The sequence below is a fragment of the Macaca thibetana genome, chromosome 7, assembly GCF_024542745.1.
Source record: "Macaca thibetana thibetana isolate TM-01 chromosome 7, ASM2454274v1, whole genome shotgun sequence".
Lineage (NCBI taxonomy): Eukaryota > Metazoa > Chordata > Mammalia > Primates > Cercopithecidae > Macaca > Macaca thibetana.
The window spans coordinates 158,119,973-158,139,558 of NC_065584.1; the positions used below are offsets into that span (position 1 = coordinate 158,119,973).

A 19,586-nucleotide genomic window follows, 5' to 3' on the forward strand; every position below is an offset into this window, starting at 1 on the left:
AAATACCATATATTTATATTTTCAAAGTTGTATGGAAGCTGCATCCACAAAACCCCTCCAAAAAATAGTAACAGCCTAGTAACAGCTTCATGTGTGTGATATGTTTATGTAAAACTCAAAACAGGTCAACAAGGTTTTGGGCTTTCTGCTTGGTCCTGGGAAGTTATTTAAACTTAATTTCCCTTAACCATCATAGGTCTCCGATTCCCACTCCCTGTGAGGTCCATGGGAACTGAATGATTCAGATTAAACTGCATGCATGGTGTCTAGTAATACTATAGATTTCCATCTTGCTTGTTCATATAGCACCTGCATTCAACTGGGGACGTCACTGCCAGAGGGCTCCATGGAGACCTACCACTAGACTGTTCTATTGTTATTTATGTCAAAGGGTTAGTATAGCAAGAAGGCTGAGATATCTTGACCCTATCCTCAGTTTACCTTGGACTTGGGCTCAACTGACTTTCCCTCGCTAGTCTTGGCAGTTAGAATAGATTCTCCTTTGGCCATTTTGGGCTTTAAATTTTTTTTTTTTTCCTAATTGTGGTAAATACACGCAACATAAAATTTACCATCTTAACCCCCACCCTTTTTTTTTTTTTTTTTGAGATGGGGTCTTACTCTGTCACCCAGGCTGGAGTGCAGTGGCACGATCTTCGCTCACCGCAACCTCTGCCTCCCGGGTTCAAGCGATTCTCCTGCCTCAGCCTCCTGAGTAGCTGGGATTACAGCCACATACCACCACGCCAGGCTAATTTTTGTATTTTTAGTAGGGATAGGGTTTCACCATGTTAGTCAGGCTGGTCTCGAACTCCTGACCTTGTGATCCTCCCACCTTGGCCTCCCAAAGTGCTGGGATTACAGGCATGAGCCACTCACTATGCCTGGCCTATTTTAACCATTTTTAAGTGTACATGTCAGTGACATTAACTACAGTCATATCATTGTGCTACCATCAGCACCATCCATCTCCAGAACTTTTCATCTTGCAAAACAAAAACTACCCATTAAACAACTGTCCATTGTTTTTCCCCCAAGCCCTTGGTAACCATCATTCTACTTTCTGTTTCAATGAATTTGACTATTGTAGGTACCTCATATAATGGTGATATAGCTTGGTTGTTTGTCCCCTCCAAATCTCGTGTTGAAGTGTAATCCCCAGTGCTGGCGGTGGAGCCTATAGGAGGTGTATCCCTCATGAATGGCTTGGTGCTGTCCTCATGATAATAAGTGAGTTCTTGCTCTGAGTTGATGCAAGATCTGGTTGTTTAAAAGAGTGTGGCACTTCCCCCTTCTCTTGTTCCTGTTCTTGCCATGCGACACGCCTTTTTCCCCTTTGCCTTCTGCCGTAACTGGAAGCTTCCTGAGGCCTCACCAGAAGCTGAGTAGATGGTGGTACCAGGCTTTCTATATGGCCTGCAGAATTGTGAAGGAACCTCTTTTCTTCATAAATTGCCCAGCCTCAGGTATTCCTTTATAGCAATGCAAAAACAGCCTAATACAAGAGGAGTCATACAGTATTTGTCTTTTTGGACTGTTTCACTTAGCATAATGTTATCAAGATTGCTCCATGCTATAGCATATCATAGATTCTTTCCTTTTTAAGGTGAGTATTATTCTACTTTAGGTATATACCACATTTTGTTTACTGATTTATCTGCCAATGAACATTGGGTTGTTAATACCTTTTGCCTATTGTGAATAATGCTGCTATGAACACAAGTGTACAAATATCCCTTTGAAACCCTGCTTTCAATTAATTTAGATATGTACTCATAAGTAGAATTGCTGGATTTTATGGTAATTCTATTTTTGATTTTTTTGAGGAACCACCATACTCATTTCCACAGGGGCTGTACCATTTTACATTCCTAGCAATAGTGCATAATGGTTCCAGTTTCTCCACGTCCTTGCCAATGCTTACTATTTTCTGCTTTTTAAACTAGTATTGATCTTAGCAGGTGTAAGGTGGTATCTCCTTATGGTTTTGATTTACGTTTCTCTAATGATTAGTGAGGTTGAGCATCTTTTATGTATTTGTTGTCCATTTTGTATCTTGTTTAGAGAATGTCTATTTAGTTTTCTTTTTCAAAAAAAATTTTAACAATTTATTTTCTTTGAGTACTTCTGGTCAGGCTTTGGCAGGGCTCTCTGGATTCCTCTGGTCCTGTTTTGAGCTGCTGCTGCTGCAACTTTTAAAGCCTGTTTTTGCTTCTTCAGCTTTTGAGTCTCTTGGAACATCCGGAATGCACAGAGCCTTCTCAGTCAGGACTTGGCAATGGGCTCCATCAAAAAGATGTCCTCAATCCCCAGTGTGTCTTCTCAGAGACATCATATTGGTCTAAAAAAGGTTTTTGAGCATTTTTTCCCTCTGGACAGTGCTCATCACCAAATAGTATTTGTGAGCTTTGTTCTTTCAGTGTTTCTGCGCGTGTTCTTCATAACTGTGGGCTTTGGTCAAGGAAATAATTTGAGCCTTCAGGAAGTTGGTGTCCTTAGGGTTTGCCACGACTTTGTTCATCAGATGTTCTTGCTTGATATTTAGCTTCTCCTTTTGGTTGGTCATTTCCAAAGACAAGAATCTTTTCACTGTATCATTGCCCTTCTCAATTCCAGGGATGGTCTGGTGGTCTTTGAGCAGCATGGAAAGGGGTGGGTCATGGTCCTGTCTAGGCCAGACTGATTTCTGGATGGCATATCTGCTGCAGCCTGGAGGAGGAGACCGCAGGCCCCTTCAGTTGGAAGGAAGCCTGGCATTCCCTCAACCTGGCAGCCCAGAGACTGGGGTCTGGGTCACTGCCTGGGTCCAAATAGAACCTGGCACTCTCTATGTGGCTCTTAACATGGTGACTTCTGACCCCCACCAACTCCCCTGGGGCCTACGCCACAGCCTCCAGCCGCTTCACTGGAGGGCCTGGGTTACATAGGCCTCTTCAATTTTCTGATTGGGGTTTTGTTGTTGTTGTGCTGTGGAAATGAGTATTGTTTTTTAAAGTAATTCCACTTTACACACACATGCGCACACATCCCCCACCTAGTGAATGCAGCTTTTAAAAACATTTTTGGCCAGATCTCATGTGATCTTCTCTACTCTTGTTTCTTCTTTCAGCTTGGATTAGGTGTAGGATAAGCACTCTGAGCCCTTTTTAGGGTGGGGACTAGGAAGTGTGGCTTTTCTTAGAGCACAGAGCTCTGTGCCATGCTGTGCCCTCTCCTCAGTCACCCTTAAATATCAAGTTGCTCCTGCCACCTGCTTCTTTGCTGCCTGCTCAGTCCTCCTTGGCTTCTTCTGTCCTGGAACTGGAGCTTCTGATTATTAGCAGGAGGTACACTTATCCTTCACTGGGCTGCCATCTTTTCCTAGATCTCAAATTCACTCTTTAAAAAAGTGGAATTCATAACTCCTTTGAGGATATTTCTCCAAATTTAAAAACACATTCTCTTACATATCATTGTAAACCTCTAAAGATCTACCTTTTGTCAGCATCTTCCTTCTCAATCCAGAAGTTGCAGAAGCCAAAGTTTCAAGCCAGGTTCAAAATATATCCAAATGGGAGAAGTTATTTCCCAAGACTTTAGCCTCTATTTCCAGCCATTCCTTTTTATCTCAGTTGGTTTAGTCCAGCATGAGTGTCTTTACCTAAATATAATTATGCCTGAAACACAGAATGGTTTTGAGACAATTTAAATTCTATTTGTCTGGCAAACATGGATCATTCTAGAAATGATGGAGTTCATCAATTTTTTAGTTTCCTTTTTATTTTTCACACCCAGCCCAAATGTTCTTCCAAAAGGAATTGTCTTTCTGTTTACCAGTGAAAATGCTATATTCCTGTTTAAGTGAACTCTGAAACCTTTAAACCTTTAAACACTAATTTTAACTCAATTAGTTTTTTAAAATGTCCAAATCAGTCTTAACTACAGAATCTTCTAAAAGGAAAAATTTAGCATAAACTTTTACAGTCAAGTTATTCACCATTAAACTCTTTATTTAATGTTTATTTTGAGATGGAGTCTCGCTCTGTCTCCAGTGCAGTGGCACAATCTCTGCTCACTGCAACCTTTGCCTCCCAGGTTCAAGCAATTCTCCTGCCTCAGCCTCCTGAGTAGCTGGGACTACAGGCGTGTGCCACTACACCCAGCTAATTTTTGTATTTTTAGTAGAGACGGGGTTTCACTGTTTTGGCCAGGATGGTCTTGATCTCTTCACCTCATGATCTGCCTGCTTCAGCCTCCCAAAGTTCTGGGATTACAGGTGTGAGCCCCCGTACCCAGCCAACTCTTTAAATCAGAATCTGTCTATTCTTCGGCCACTGATATGGCTTGGATCTGAGTCCTACCCAAACCTCATGTTCAATTGTAATCCCCAATGTTGTAGGTGGGGCCTAGTGGAAGATGACTGAATCATGGGGGTGGTATCTCATAAATGGTTTAGTACTAACCTCTTGGTACTGTCCTTGAGATATTGAGTGAGTTCTCATGAAATCTGGTTATTTAAAGTGTGTGGCGCTTCCTCACCATCTTGCTGCTGCTCTTGCCATGTGATAATCTCCTGCTTTACCTCTTGCCATGATTGTAAGATCCCAGAGGCCTCCCCAGAAGCAGATGCTGGTGCTGTGCTTCCTGTACCGTCTGCAGAACTGTGATCCAATTAAACCTCTTTTCTTTATAAGTTACCCAGTCTCAGATATTCTTTATAGTAATGTAAGAATAGCCTAATACAGCCACTTTTTCAGGAAAGATGAGGGAAAACAAAGTTCTTCATAACTTTATCACTCCCTCCCATATTTAAAACAACTGTGATCAATTTAATTCCACTTTTGTGCATTTCATTATTTCTCTTATAAAGACAGTTGGGTTAGCAAGAGTTAAAGCATTTTACTGCTGTACGTTTATACTGTCCCACATCTAAATAAACTTCAGCCCTTATGCAGTACTTGCAAAGTTACTGATTACTCAACTGAGAGGAATATGAGGTGATCTTCCACCATACCTTTCTTATCTTCCTGGCTTTTCAGCTCCCTTTGGGAATCTGTGATGTGAAAAACCAGGGAATAATGGCTCAAGCTACCTTACCTTTCCCTCTTTTACCCGTTGGGCTCAATTTGTCAGCAGGGGGTTCTTAGTCCATTTGTACTGCTATAACAAAATACCACAGACTGGGTATTTTATAAGCAATGGAAATTTATATCTTACAGTTTTAGAAGCTGGGAAGTCCAAGGTGGCAGCAGGATTCGTGTCTGAGATGTCTCCACTTCCAAATGGTGCCCTGTTGCTGCGTCCTCCATAGGGGAGGACTGCAGTATCCTTACATACAGAAGAACATAAGAGAGGTACTCTATTCCGGCTGGGCGTGGTGGCTCACACTTGTAATCCCAGCACTTTGGGAGGCTGAGGTGGGCAGATCGCCTGCGGTCGGGAGTTCGTGACCAGCCTGACCAACATGGAGAAACCCCATCTCTACTAAAAATACAAAATTAGCCAGGTGTGGTGGCACATGCCTGTAATCCCAGCTACTCGGGAGGCTGAGGCAGGAGAATGGTGTGAATCCAGGAGATGGAGCTTGCAATGAGCCGAGATCGTGCCACTGCACTCCAGCCTGGGTGACAGAGCAAGACTCTGTCTCAAAAAAAAAAAAAAAAAAAAAAAAAAAGTCTTTGAAGTCCAGAGTCTCATCTCTAAATCAGATGTGGGTGAGACTCGGGGTAAGATTCATCGTAAGGTAAATTTCTCTTCAGCTGTGAGCCTGTGATATCAAACAGGTTATATCCTTCCAAAGTACAATGGTGAGATGGGCATAGGATAGACATTCCCATTTCAAAAGAGAAGAAATGGTCAGGAAGAAAGGGATAACAGGTCCCAAGTAAATCTAAAACCTAATAAAGCAAACATTAAGTCTTGAGAGTAATCTTCTTTGACTTCATGTCCTACTTTTGTACACACAAGGGTGGAGCTGGGCTCCAAGGCCCTGGAAGGCCCTGCCCCTGTTGGAACTTCGTGAGCATGGCCCACACTGCAGTTCTCATGGGTTGGAGTTGGGTACCTGCTGCTCTTCCAGGCTGAGATCACACTCTGGTGGCTCTACAGTTGTGAGATCTCAGGAGTGGCCCTGCTCCATGGCCTCACTAGACATTGCCCTAGCAGGAAGTCCTTGCAGTAGCACTGTGTCCATGGCTCCACTAGGCATTGCCCTGGTAGGGGCTATCTACAGTGGCCCCACCATGTGGCATTTTTTTTACCTGGGCCCTAAGGCTCTCTGAGGCATCCTTTGAGATCTAAGTGAAGGTAGCCATGCCTCCACAGCTTGTGCACCCTACACAACTGCAGAATTAGCACCACGTGGATGCTATCAAGATTTATGTCTTGTGCCCTCTGGAGTGGTAGAGAGCTGAACTTGGGCCCACCTTAGTCACAGCTAGGGTGGCCAAGGAACACTGTACCAGAATTCTGGGAGCAGAGACTTGAGGCAGCCTGGAGCTGTGAGCCCCAAGGTCAACGGGCACCCTGGGTCCCTCCCTTAAAACTGTTCTGCCCCCAAGGCTCTGGCATTGTGGACCTGTAATGGGTGTGGTAGCCTCAAAGGTCTTTGAAATACTTTTTGGGGTTATTTTTCCATTGTCTTAATGAATTGTATCTGGCTTTCTTCCATCCATACTATTCTTTTTATCAGATAGTTGCTTGGCCATACCTTTAGGGTTTTCTTCCAAACACTCTTTTATATTCTTTACATGGCCAGGCTGAGGATTTTCCAAATCTTTATGTTCTGCTTCCATTTGACTATAAATTCCATCTTTAATTCATATCTCTCTTCTTGCAGTTTATTATAAGCAGTTAAGAAAGTCCATACAGCACCTAGAGTATTTTGCTTAGAGATTTATTCTACTATATATTCTATTTCATTGCTCTTAAATTCTGCCTTCCTCAAAGCAGTGGGACACGAACACAATTCAACCAAGTTCTTGGCCTTTGTATGACAAGGATGGCCTTGCCTCCAGTTTCTGATCAGATATGACTTATTTTTGTATAATACCTTATCCAAATGGTCTTTACTGTCCATATTTCTACCAACATTCTATTCACTACCACTTAGATGATTTCTAGGACTGAGGCTTTCTTTACAGCCATCCTCTTCTAAGCCCTCCCCTGAATCATCTTTAATGCTGTGTTCACAGCAATATGGGCCTTTTCCAGCATTCACTTCAAAACTATCCCAGCCTGTACCCATTATCCAGTTTCAAAGCCACTTCCCCATTTTCAGTTGTTATAGTAACACCCCTTTCTTGGTACCAATTTCTGTCTTAGTCCATTTGTGCAGCCAAAACAAAATGTCACAGACTAGGTAATTTATAAACAATAGAAATAAATTTCTTACAGTTCTGGAGGCTGGAAAATCCAGATCAAGGCACCAGCAGGATTGGTGTCTGGTGAGGGCTGCTCTCTGCTTTTGAGATGGCACCTTGTTGCTACATCCTCCACAGGGGAGGAAGACTATGTCTTCACATGGTGGAAGAGCAGAAGAGACAGAACCCATTTTCTGAAGCCCCCCCACCTTTTTTTTTTTTTTTTTTTTTGAGACAGAAACAGAGTCTCGCTCTGTTGCCCAGGCTGGAGTGCAGTGCTGCGATGTCAGCTCACTGCAACCTCTGCCTCCTGGGTTCAAGCAATTATCCTGCCTCAGCCTCCTGAGTAGCTGGGACTACAGGCAGGTGCAACCACGCCCAAATACTTTTTTTGTATTTTTGTAGAGACGGGGTTTCACTGTGTTAGCCAGAATGGTCTTGATCTCCTGACCTCATGATCCTCCCACCTCGGCCTCCCAAAATGCTGGGATTACAGGAGTGAGCCACTATGCCCGGCCAATTTTTGTGTTTCTTTAGTAGAGATGGGGTTTCACCATGTTGGCCAGGCTGGTCTTGAACTCTTGACCTCAAGTGATCCACCCACCTCGGCTTCCCAAAGTGTTGGGATTACAGGAGTGAGCCACTGCGCCCAGCACCTGGAGCCGTTTCCTAAGGGTCCTACTCCCATTCATGAGAGTTCTGCCCTCATGACTTATTACCTCTTAAAGGCCCACGTCTTAATTCTATTATATTATTATTAACTTATTATGTAAAGGCCCACCTCTTAATTCTATTATATTGTTATTAACTTACTATATAAGTTTCAACATTTGAATGTAGGGGAACACATTCAAACCATAGTGGGAGAAGAGTCTGTGCACTCTTACGTGGCTACTCCAGAAAAAAACTCACTCAACTCTCTAATCACCCAGCCTTCCTGCCTTCCCAGCACTCCTTCCAAACTCTAACAACGGTGGTTTGTCTGTGCCAATCTCATGTCTGATGCCAACTGTAGCATTCCGGGTAGTGGAAGGAGTGAGTACACTCAAGCACAGTAGAGTTCCTTGCTTAATTGTAAATGAAGTGAGGTGACCACCCATGACTAGAATAGGTACAGTGAATCTCAGGATAGCTTTTGCTAACCCCATTTTCTGATGACACTTTTTGCCAGGCTGTAGCCCTTATATACTTGCGACCTAGGTCACCATTCCAAAAGAATTTCACTAATAGCTTCTGATTAAGAGAATGTTTACAAGCTTTGGATTTACATCTGCATTTTTTTCAAAGATAGAAAGTTGTCAGTGCTCAGATGTCCGTGAAATTATTCTTTTGCCAAGTTTTTCAGCATTCTGGTAATCCACAGTGCTCTTCACTTTTTCTGTTGGGATACTGAGGTTTTGTTACTGTATTATTGGCATTATCTCTATAGAATAAGAATATTACATCTTTGATTATATGTTGAAATAGTTTTGCTTGACTATTCTTAAAATGAGTTTTATTAGAGTACAATTTATATATAATAATAAAGGGGCTGGGCACAGTGGCCCATGCCTGTAATCCCAGCACTTTGGGAGACTGAGACAGGAGGGGGTCTCTTGAGCCCAGAAGTTCAAGACCAGACCTGGCAACATAGCGGGACCCTATCTCTACAAAAAAATTAGCCAGGCATGGTGGAATACACCTGTAGTCCCAGCTATTCAGGAGACCGAGTTCAGAGGATTGCTTGGGAGATGGAGGCTGCAGCAAGCCCCAATCGCACCACTGTATTCCAGTCTGAGCAACAGAGCAAGGCCTTGTCTCAAAAAAAAAAGTATATATATAATATACTAATTGAGTTCATTGAATTTTGATAAATGTATTCAGCTATATAAACCATCACAATCATGATATGAACATTTCTTTCATTCCTTCACCCCCACCAAAAAATAATTCTTTCATACTCACCCACCTTTATCCCCAGACAACTACTTTCTGTCTGCTTTCTGGCACTACAGATGAGTTTTGCTTTTGCTGGAAATTGATTAAATGCAATTATTATAATATGTGCTCTTTTTGGGTCTAGCTTCTTTAATTCAGCATGACGTTTTTGAGCCTTGTCCACATTGTTACGTGTACATTGTACATGTTCTTTTTTTGTTGATTTGTATTTCATTTTATGGATGTACCACAATTTGCTCATCTATTAACCTGTTGGATATTTGGGCTGTTTCCAGTTTGGGGAAATTATGAGTAGAGCTGTTATGAACATTTATATAAGTCTTTGTGTATTATCTTAATTTCTTTTGGGTAATACCTTATAATAGAATTATTGGGTTGCCCAGTAAGTGTCCTTATAAGAAAGAAGTAACTTCGTAAGAAACTTCTGTACAGTTTTTCAAAGTGATTGTATTGGCCAGATGTGATGGCTCATGCCTGTAATCCTAGCACTTTGGGAGGCTGAGGCAGGTGGATCACATGAAGTCAGGAGTTTGAGACCAGCCTGACCAACATGGTGAAACCTTGTCTCTACAAAAAAATATAAAAATTAGCCAGGTATGGTGGCACATGCCTGTAAACCCAGCTACTCGGGAGGCTGAGGCAGGAGAATCGCTTGAACCTGGGAGGCGGAGGTTGCAGTGAGCTGAGGTCACGCCACTACACTCCAGCCTGGGCTACAGAATGAAACTCTGTCTCAAGAGAAAAAAACAAAAACAAAAAACAGCGATTGTACCATTTTGCTTTTCCACCAGCTTTGTTTGACCGTTCAAGTTGCTCTATAATCTTGCTAACAGTGGTACTGTCAGTCTTTATAATTTAAGTTATTCGTGTGTCTGTGTAGTGGCATGTCATTGTCATTTAGTTCTCATTTTCTGAATGAATAGTGAAGCACATTTTTTATGTGCCTATTGGCCACGTTCAGAAACAGAACATTTTCAGTGTCCCAGAAACCTTTCTCATATTCCCTTCCAGTGACTACTAAACACCCCTCTCCCCAAAGACTAACCACCATCTGACTTCTATAGTTTCCCTGTTTATGTGCTTTATATAAAATGAGTAATACAGGACTCTTCTGTCAGCCTTCTTTTTTTTCGCTCGTCGTTATATTTATGGGACTTGTCCAAAATGAGATTGTTTATTCTCATTTTGTGAGTATATAACAGTCTGTCCATTGATGGGTATTTGACCAATCTGAGGTTCGTAGCTACACAAATAGTGCTTCTGTGAACATTCTTGTATATCTTTTGGTGGACACTTGTATGTGTTTTTGTTGGGCATATAAGTAGGAGCGGAATTAATGAGTTATAGGGCAGCGCTTCTCAAACATTAACGTGCATATGAATTATCTGGGCTATTAAAATGTTGATTGTGAATCACCAGGTTTGGGGTATAGTCTCAAATTTTGCATTTCTAGTAAACTCTTGATGATGCCAATTATACTGATCCACACTGACTCACACTTTGAGGGACAAAATCATAGAGTATGCTTTGGTAGATATTGCTGGAGCTTTCCAGATTTTTTTCTGCTCAATTTATACTCTTACAAATAATGCATGAGAGTTCTCCACATTTTTGGCTATACATTCCTGATATTTTCTTTTTAGCCATTTTGGTAGGTTTTCATTTATATTTTCATAATTAATAGTGAGTTTGGACACTTTTCCTTATGTTTGTTGACCAGCTGGATATCCTCTTTTGTGAAGTGTCTGTTGCAATCTTCTGCACAATTTTCTGTTGTTTTCTTTACGTAGTTTTTGTTTCTGCCATTATATTTTTTTTACTCTTCTTAATTTTTTTTTTTTTTTTTTTTTTTTGAGACAGGGTCTCACTCTGACACTCTGGCTGGAGTGCAGTGGTGTGATCACAGCCTTGAATTCCAAGGCTCAAGAAATCCTCCAGCCTCAGCCTCCCAAGTAGCTGGGACTATAGGCACATATGTCACCACACCCAGCTAATATTTCTTATTTTTAGTAGACATGAGATCTCACCATATTGCCCAGGCTGCTACTTATTCTTTTAGTTCTTCGAGCTCCTTGTTTATTTGTTCTTTACTCTTAGCGAAACCTCAGACTGTTGCTTATTATCTGATCTTTACTCTCTTATTTCAAAGAATCTGCATTTTTCTGAATTTATTTAGTTTTTTATGGTGCAAATTTAATTAAAATTTACTTCTATTTCCAGTTTTATTTATTTTCAAAACTATGCCCTTTTCTGTATCTTGAGGGTTATGTTTTCCCCTTCCATTTTGTTGCAGAATGTTTTCATAGATCTGTATTATTTTTTCTTTTTTTTTCTTCTCCTTCTCTTTTTATTTTATTCATCCTCCTGCATGGAGATGTCTCATATGTAGAGGCCTGAGGGTGGATTCATCCGCCATAACCTCACTGTCCTTAGAAACTAATAGTTTCCTTTCAAATATTATATAAGAGACCTGGCTAATGTAAGTTTACATTTCTGTTCATTGATCCAGAATCCTGAGAGGAGTGAACTTAGAGCCTGTCCTAGCAAAGAAGTTATCCTTAATTTCTTCTGTAAGGAATCAGTTTTTTGCTAGCCACAATGCCAGTTGAATACTGTAGTTATTCATCCACCCTTCTGGCATATCTGCCTATTATTTCTCACACAAATTTTTTATTTCTCCGATTATTATCTGGTATGCTGCAGTACACATTCTAGGGCACAGTTATTTCAGATGATCTTGATTAGAAGTGGTAAAACAGATTCCAGATGAGGGGTTTCTTATTTTTTCTATGGCTCCCATATTCAGTAGCTCTTGCCCCTCTTGGTAATGGTGTTTCTGCGAGTATCTTCTCTTTCTCTCTGAGTCACAGAACTCCTTTCTCAGGAAGGCACATCACCAGTTGGCTCTTGGCATCTTTCTTCCATCACGATACCATGTCTTGCATAAATTCTTCAACAGTTTTGTCATATGAATGGCATCTATTCCTAGTTTCTAGTATTGATATAGTTCTCTACTATTTTATATTTGTTTTGGCATTTTCGTTTTGATAAGATGAAGGTATGAGTTAAAAGTTCAAGATACACCCGGGAGGCAGAGGTTGCAGTGAGCCGAGATCTCGCTACTGCACTCCAGCCTGGTGACAGAGCGAGACTCCGTCTCAAAAAAAAAAAAAAAAAAAAAAATTCAAGATATTTGAAGCGGAGGGGATCACCTGAGGTCAGGAGTTTGAGGCCAGCCTGGCCAACACAGTGAAAACCTGTCTCTACTAATAATACAAAAATTAGCCAGGTGTGGTGGCATGCGCCTGTAGTCCCAGCTATTTGGGAGGCTGAGGCAGAAGAATCATTTGAACCTGGGAGGTGGAGGTTGCAGTGAGCCCAGATCATGCCACTTCCCTCCAGCCTGGGTGACAGAGTAAGACCCTGTCTCAAAAAAAAAAAAAAAAAAAAAAAAAAAAAAAAAAAAAGTTCAAGATATTTTCTTACCTCGAAGTCTAAAACCCTTTAGATTATTTTTCTTTTTTCTTCTCTTTTTTTCTAAAATGCTTTAAGTATTAAAAAGAAATGTACCTTTTCCTCACCATGGGATAACAAACAGTTATGCAACTTTCTGTGAGGTTTGGTTGTTCGTGGTATCTCAGATGACGTTATATTTTTGCAATTGGTTGATATGCTATAAGTGGGCCAGAATATCCAAGTATACATCAAGAACATTTATGTAGATGTAAATAATTCACTTTCTGTAGTGGATCAGACAGATGAGGTACTCTAATTGGGTAGCTAAAATGGAGATCTTTGACCTAAGCCTTGTTATACTGTTTCATGAGAAGTTAGCGTATGTCTCTAGCTTCACTGATACAGTAAGCTCTGATAGGGACCCGAAGGGCTTATCTAGCCTGCTTTGCTTTTAAAACTGCAATTACACTTTTGTTTTGTTGCATTTATATTGTGACTTTTATATGAATTTCTTATCTCTCTTTCATTAGGGACTAATTCTTGACAATTTTTAAAAGAGCTTCTGCTTTGTATTTAGTATGAAAATCTTAAGCATGTGAACCCAGTAATACCATTTTATTTATTCTCCTCATCTTTTCTCCTGTCTCTAAAGCGAGTCATAACTTTGGAATAATCTTTTGAAAGGGTACTAACTACTCACAAAAAGTAATTTTGACACTTTAAACCTAACTGCCTTTCCCACCCTTCTTTTTTCATTTCCTAACATATTGGAGTCAAAGACATTTGCCAGATTGTGTAGACTGTCTTTATTTTTAGAGCTCTTGTTTACTTTACTAGATTTGTAGTTTGGAAAAAAAAAAAGTACCTCTTTGGGGCCAAGTTCTGGTTGGTTCCTATTGGGTATGTTGAAAGTTTGCATCAATATATAGCTTATTAGTTATCTCTGATATATTCTATCCTCAATGTCATAACCCAAAACAAAAATACCACAGTCTTAAAATATTTTGCACTGCTAGTCTTAAAAAAAAAAAAAAAAAAAGCAAGGAAACATTTTTTTTCTGCAACAAAATAAGTCTTGATTTAATTTATATTCCTATTTATCATCTTATCAAATTACAGGCATGAGAAGCTTACTTATAGTACCTGGCCAGACCTCTAGATTCCTTTTTTTATTAAGAGGCTATAGAATTTAGGGTCTTTTCAAAAACGCATCTTTGGTATAAGATTTTTTTCTCACAGTATTCAATTAAGTGTACTAGGTTCAATTGGATTAGCTTTACTTGGATTCCTTTAAAATAGTAAATCTTTTTATTGTTGAAGAAAAATTGTTATTTTTTTCTATCACTAATCATTAATGAAAGGGAAATGAGAACATTTTCTTTGACTATTACTACTTAAACTCTTCTTAAATCTTTAAATTAATTTAATATTTGGGAATATTTAATCCTTCAGTGGACCTTACTGTGCAGATAAAATTTACACACTTGAAACAAAGAAAATACAGTTCCAAAAGATGTGATTAGATTATAAACTCTAGCAGCATAATCTTTTTTTTATTTAAACTTTTTATTTAGAAATAGTTTCAGACTTATAAAAAAGTTGACCAGGCACGGTGGCTCATGCCTGTAATCCCAGCACTTTGGGAGGCCAAGGCGGGCAGATCACAAGGTCAAGAGATCGAGACCATCCTGGCCAACATGGTGAAACCCCCGTCTCCACTAAAAATAAAAAAATTAGTTGGGTGTGGTGGTGAACACCTGTGGTCCCAGCTATTCGGGAGACTGAGGCAGGAGAAATGCTTGAACCCAGGAGGCAGATGTTGCAGTGAGCTGAGATCATGCCACTGCACTTCAGCCAGGTGACAGAGACTCCATCTCAAAAAAAAAAACAGTTGCAAAAGTAGGCCGAGCGTGTAATCCCAGCACTTTGGGAGGCCAAGGCGGGCATATCACTTGAGGTCTGGAGACCACCCAGGCCAAGATGGCAAAAACGCGTTTCTATAAAAAATACAAAAATTAGCGAGATGTGGTGGTGGACACCTATAATCCCAGCTACTTGGGAGGCTGAGGCAGAAGAATCATTTCAATCTGGGAGGTGGAGGTTGCAGTGAGCTGAAGATCATGCCACTGCGCTCCATCCTGGATGACACAGTGAGACTCCATCCAAAAAAAAATTGCAAACGTAGTATAAGGAAGGTTTTTATAGCATTCACCCAGCTTTCCCAAATGTTAACATTTAGCATAGAATGGTAATCCAAACCAGGAAGTTAACACTAACACAATACTATTAACTGATCTACAGACCTTATTCAAAATTTGAAGTTGTCACACTGTGTTTTTTTGCTGGTTCAGGATCTAACCTAGGATTCCACAGTTGCATTTAGTTTTTATGTCTTCTTGGGATCCTCCAATCTGCGATAGCTCCTCAGTCATTATTGTTTTTATAACTTTGACACTTTTGAAGAGTACTAGCCAGTTATCTTGTAAAGTGTCTCTGAAAGACAGAAGAGATGTTCAGTTCGTTATCTCAGGAGTTACATGATATTGATATATCTTATTACTAGTAATGTTAACCTTGATCACTTGGTTAAGGTGATCTGCCAGTTTTCTCCATTGTAGTTACTCCTTTTCCCTTTGTAATTAACAACTATGTTGCGGGGAGATATTTTGAAGTATGAAAATACCTTCTTTTTCACAATACTCTTGCCCACTAATTTTAGCATCAGTTAGTGATTCTTGCCTGCAATAGTTACTGCTCTGGTGTTTGCCAGATGGCAGTTTCCTATTTCTATGATTCCTTCTGCATGTACTAACTGGAATTTTACTGTAGTAAAGGGCTGTCCTTTTTCCCTTATTGATTTATATATTTATTTGATTCTATCAGTATGGACTCATAGATACTTCGTTCTGTGGGTTATCCATCACTATCAGTATCTATCACTATCACTAATCTCCCACTGATCACTTTTCTTTAGTCTCTTATTTAGTCTCTAGCACCATGTTATCAGTTAGAATATCAGGGTTCTTACTCTAACTTCCTACGTGCCGTGAAATTCACCTTTAGGCAAAATATTAAACTATTGTCGCCCTCAGTGCCCTCTCTCATAAAATGGGAATAATATCTGCTTGTGGTATGTAAATAGATTTGTAAACTATAGAATGTAATACATATAGTAATATTGTCATTCTTTTGTTGCTAAATGCCACAATGGTATTCAGAGAACAGGGGCTCTTTTCAGGGGCTGACTTAAGAATTAATTCTTTTAGACTGTCCACTTATTTTTGTAGGGAGGCCCAAGAATGAAGGTGGAGAGGAACAGTTGTATGGAGATGAAAGGCAGAAGGAAGCCAAAAGTAAGTCACAGAAACACAGAACAGCATATATTTTCACTTTCTGCTGTGTGCAGTAAATACTTACTGAATTCCCTAGAATATCATGGAATAGTAATCTATTTCTTTGACGATTAGTTTTGAAAACTCCCTTGTTTCACATAACAAAATATTTTTAAATTAAATGTGGCATATAAAAACAACATTAACTTAATTTTTCCTGTACCTTAAGCTATTGTTTGATTTGGAAATGTTACCTCTGGTGTACTTTAAGGATGTGTGAAGCACACAAAACCATAAGGTGTTATGAATGTTATTACTCTTGTTTTATTCCCGAGTTTGCTTTGTGAGTCTTTGCAGATACCTATGACAATACTGTGTACAGAAGTCCTTGATGTGACTTTTTCTCATTTTTCTGAATCAATACGTATATCCACTGCCCGAGATCATTTGTTTCTCCATCCTCTTTGCTGTAGGTATTTGGAGAATCTGTTGAATACTAAATTTGTGATTTAAGGTAGGGGTGTGTGTGTGTGTGTGTGTGTGTGTGTGTGTGTGTGTGTATGTGTATGTGTGTGTTTCTTTTTTCATGTTTTATTTTGTCTTTGGGGATGAGAGTTTTATTTCTTCCTGTCACAACAATTGGGCAAAAAATAGTAGACTAAACTGCTAAGTAGGTCAACCTGCCTGAGCACCATGAGGTGGCAAATTCTAATAAGATTTCCTGACTTCAGCAGTTATCAGTGATGGGAACAGGGAGTAGAAATAGCAGTATTTGAACTTCAACTATCCAGGGAAGAATAAATGAGTTTCTGCTTTGTTGAACATTTGTAACTAAAGAAGGATTTTACACCACCATGTCTTTTTCTATTTTGTTTTAATGAATATGGCCAAATAAAGGCATGAAACCAGAATTAAAGAATAAGATCACAGCAAATTATTATATTAATGGATTTAGGCTATTTAGTAGGCACCTTCTGTGTTCTCTAGTACACTAAAAGATTAGAAATAGCCTTGCCTTCTTGTTGTGTATGTGTATAAAAGTGAACATTAGGTGTTGAAGCTATTAAGGGATGCTATTTTGTGTCAGTTATTTTGGAGATGGATGTTTTGTAAATCCTCTTAGACATTAAAATCAACAAATGCTATGAATGAACTTCAGACTTGTGGCTTTAGCTTAGCTTTTGGTCATAGGTTGGAATTTCATCGTTGTTGTTGGTCTTCGGCTACTGACTTGTTTGCAGAATGGTGCTCAGCTAAACTCTTCCCCATGTCATTGGTCTACCAAGTATCTTAAAACTCTCCAGATAACAATTGCAAGCGCATTGGGCACTGTCAAGAAACACCTCTTAAGGCGTTAATACTTCTAAATGAATTACTCCGATTCCTTTAGGTTGGTGCAAAAGTAATTGCGATTTTGCCAGCAGAAAGTGCAATTACTTTTGCACCAATCTCATAATTGATCTGAAACCAGTTATGAAGAGGCAAGTATTATGGGAAAATATTTTTAATTGCTGCAAGGTCACACGGCGAATATTTTACATAGCAAAATTAAGTACTTACTCACCAGAATCCAGTTTGATCATTTGCTGTCTAATTAGCGTTTTGTGCTAAATCTTTCAGTTTGGTTGACAGACATCAACAGGGTAGTTTTTGACAAATCATATTAAAACCAAGTAGTTTTAACACTTGAGTTCCCTACATCTTTATTACCATTACCTCAGTTTAGTCCTCATTATTTCTTGTCAGGGTTACTTCTGTAATCTCCCACTGATCACTTTCTTTAGTCTCTTATTAAGTCTATACTAATATCTGAATAATCATTTAAAAATACAAGTCTGGTCAGATAATTTTCTTGCTTCCAGTTTCTTCAAAGCTCCCAGTTGCCTTAGAATAAAACCAGGCTTTCTTAGCATGGAATTCAGGGATCTTAGTGATGTAGTCCTGGCCTGACTTTTCAGTCCTGATTCCTTACAACTTCCCCAAATGACTTGTGGGTCCTTGAAAACTCTGTAGTTTTGCTTCTCACCCTTGCTTGTAATGTTTCTCTGCCTGGCATGTTATTGTCTTATTGACTAGCTCCTATCCATGCTTTAAGACACAATTTAAATTTTAGAAACTTTTAATTATGGATATTGTCCAAACATACACAGAAATAGAATAATATAATAAACCCCATGCATCCATCACCCAACTTTAGAGTATCAACATTTAGCAGATTTTTCAACTATGATTTTTTTTTTCCAACTCAGCCTTCATTGGAGTCCTCCATGACCTCTCTAAGCAAAGTGAGCCACTCTTTTCCTGTGTTCTCTTTAGCACCTTGACCATCCTGCTATTAGAATGCCTGCAAGTATAATTCCTCATTTACCTGTCTCTCCCTCTACAATGTGAATCCTTAAGGGTAGGTACCAAGCTATTTTCACCTGTTCTCTATGCCTAACGTATATGCCAACACATAATAGGTGTTTAATATATATGAATGAAAGTAATAAACCAACCTCTTATCTTCTTCATCCGCACTTGCTATCACCCTTTCCTTCCTTCACAGAAATAGAAAAAAACAAAAACAAAACAAAACAAAAAAAGCAACTTTTTCCCCCAAAGAAACCAGATACGAAAGAGTGTGTATGTATGCACGTGTGCATTTGTTTTTACTTTTTCAAGAAAGGCAAAACTAGTCTATGATGATAGAAGTCAGGATAGTGGTACCTTTGGCAGCAGGTGAGGTGGAGGTATTGTTGACTGGGGAGAGATCATGCATGGAGGAGCCTTCTAGGTTCTAGAAATGTTCTATCTTGATCTGGATGGTGGTTAAATATATGTGTGTATAAAAATGTATCAAGTGGTAAAGTTAAGATGTGTGTATAGGCTGGGCACGGTGGCTCACGCCTGTAATCCCAGCACTTTGAGAGGCCGAGGCGGGCATATCACGAGGTCAGGAGATCGAGACCATCCTGGCTAATGCGGTGAAACCCCGTCTCTACTAAAAATACAAAATATTAGCCGGGCGTAGTGGTGGGCGCCTGTAGTCCCAGCTACTCCGGAGGCTGAGGCAGGAGAATGACGTGAACCCAGGAGGCGGAGCTTGCAGTGAGCCGAGATTGCACCACTGCACTCCAGCCTGGGCGACAGAGCAAGACTCCGTCTCAAAAAAAGAAGAAAAGATGTGTGTATAATACTTTGCTGTATATAAGTTACAACTCATTTTTTAAAAGTCTGTTTGCTTTTTAAAACCTGTTCTCTTCAATTATTTTATTTTATTTTTTTTTCTACTGCTGGTAACATCATTTTCTTGATTACCCAAATCGAAAAACTGGGAGGTTTTCCAGACTTCTCCCACTCCCTCCTGTGGACTCTGATGAATCCATTTTATAAATAGCATTTGATCTTTCCCTTCTTATTCATCCTTAGAACCTCTGCCCCCAGGATACGGACCAGCCTGTGATGGGCCCACTTTGTGTCAGGTGTCCCCATGGTCTTATGTGTTGAGGGAGGAGTCATCTGGCTTACTACCCACTTA

At 39.8% G+C, this 19,586-nt stretch overlaps 1 protein-coding gene across 2 annotated transcripts in view; it reads left to right on the forward strand.

The window, feature by feature from the left end:
• Nucleotides 1–19,586, forward strand: part of REC114 (REC114 meiotic recombination protein) — a 125,243-nt gene that overhangs the window by 54,250 nt on the left and 51,407 nt on the right. Inside the window, exon 3 of one of the 2 annotated variants that reach the window (XM_050797757.1) lies at nt 16,022–16,087. The exons of the other annotated variant lie outside the window; for it this stretch is intronic. Within the exon in view, the coding sequence (XP_050653714.1) occupies nt 16,022–16,087 (66 nt within the window). The remainder of the gene's footprint in view (nt 1–16,021; nt 16,088–19,586) is intronic. 2 annotated transcript variants of the gene reach the window in all.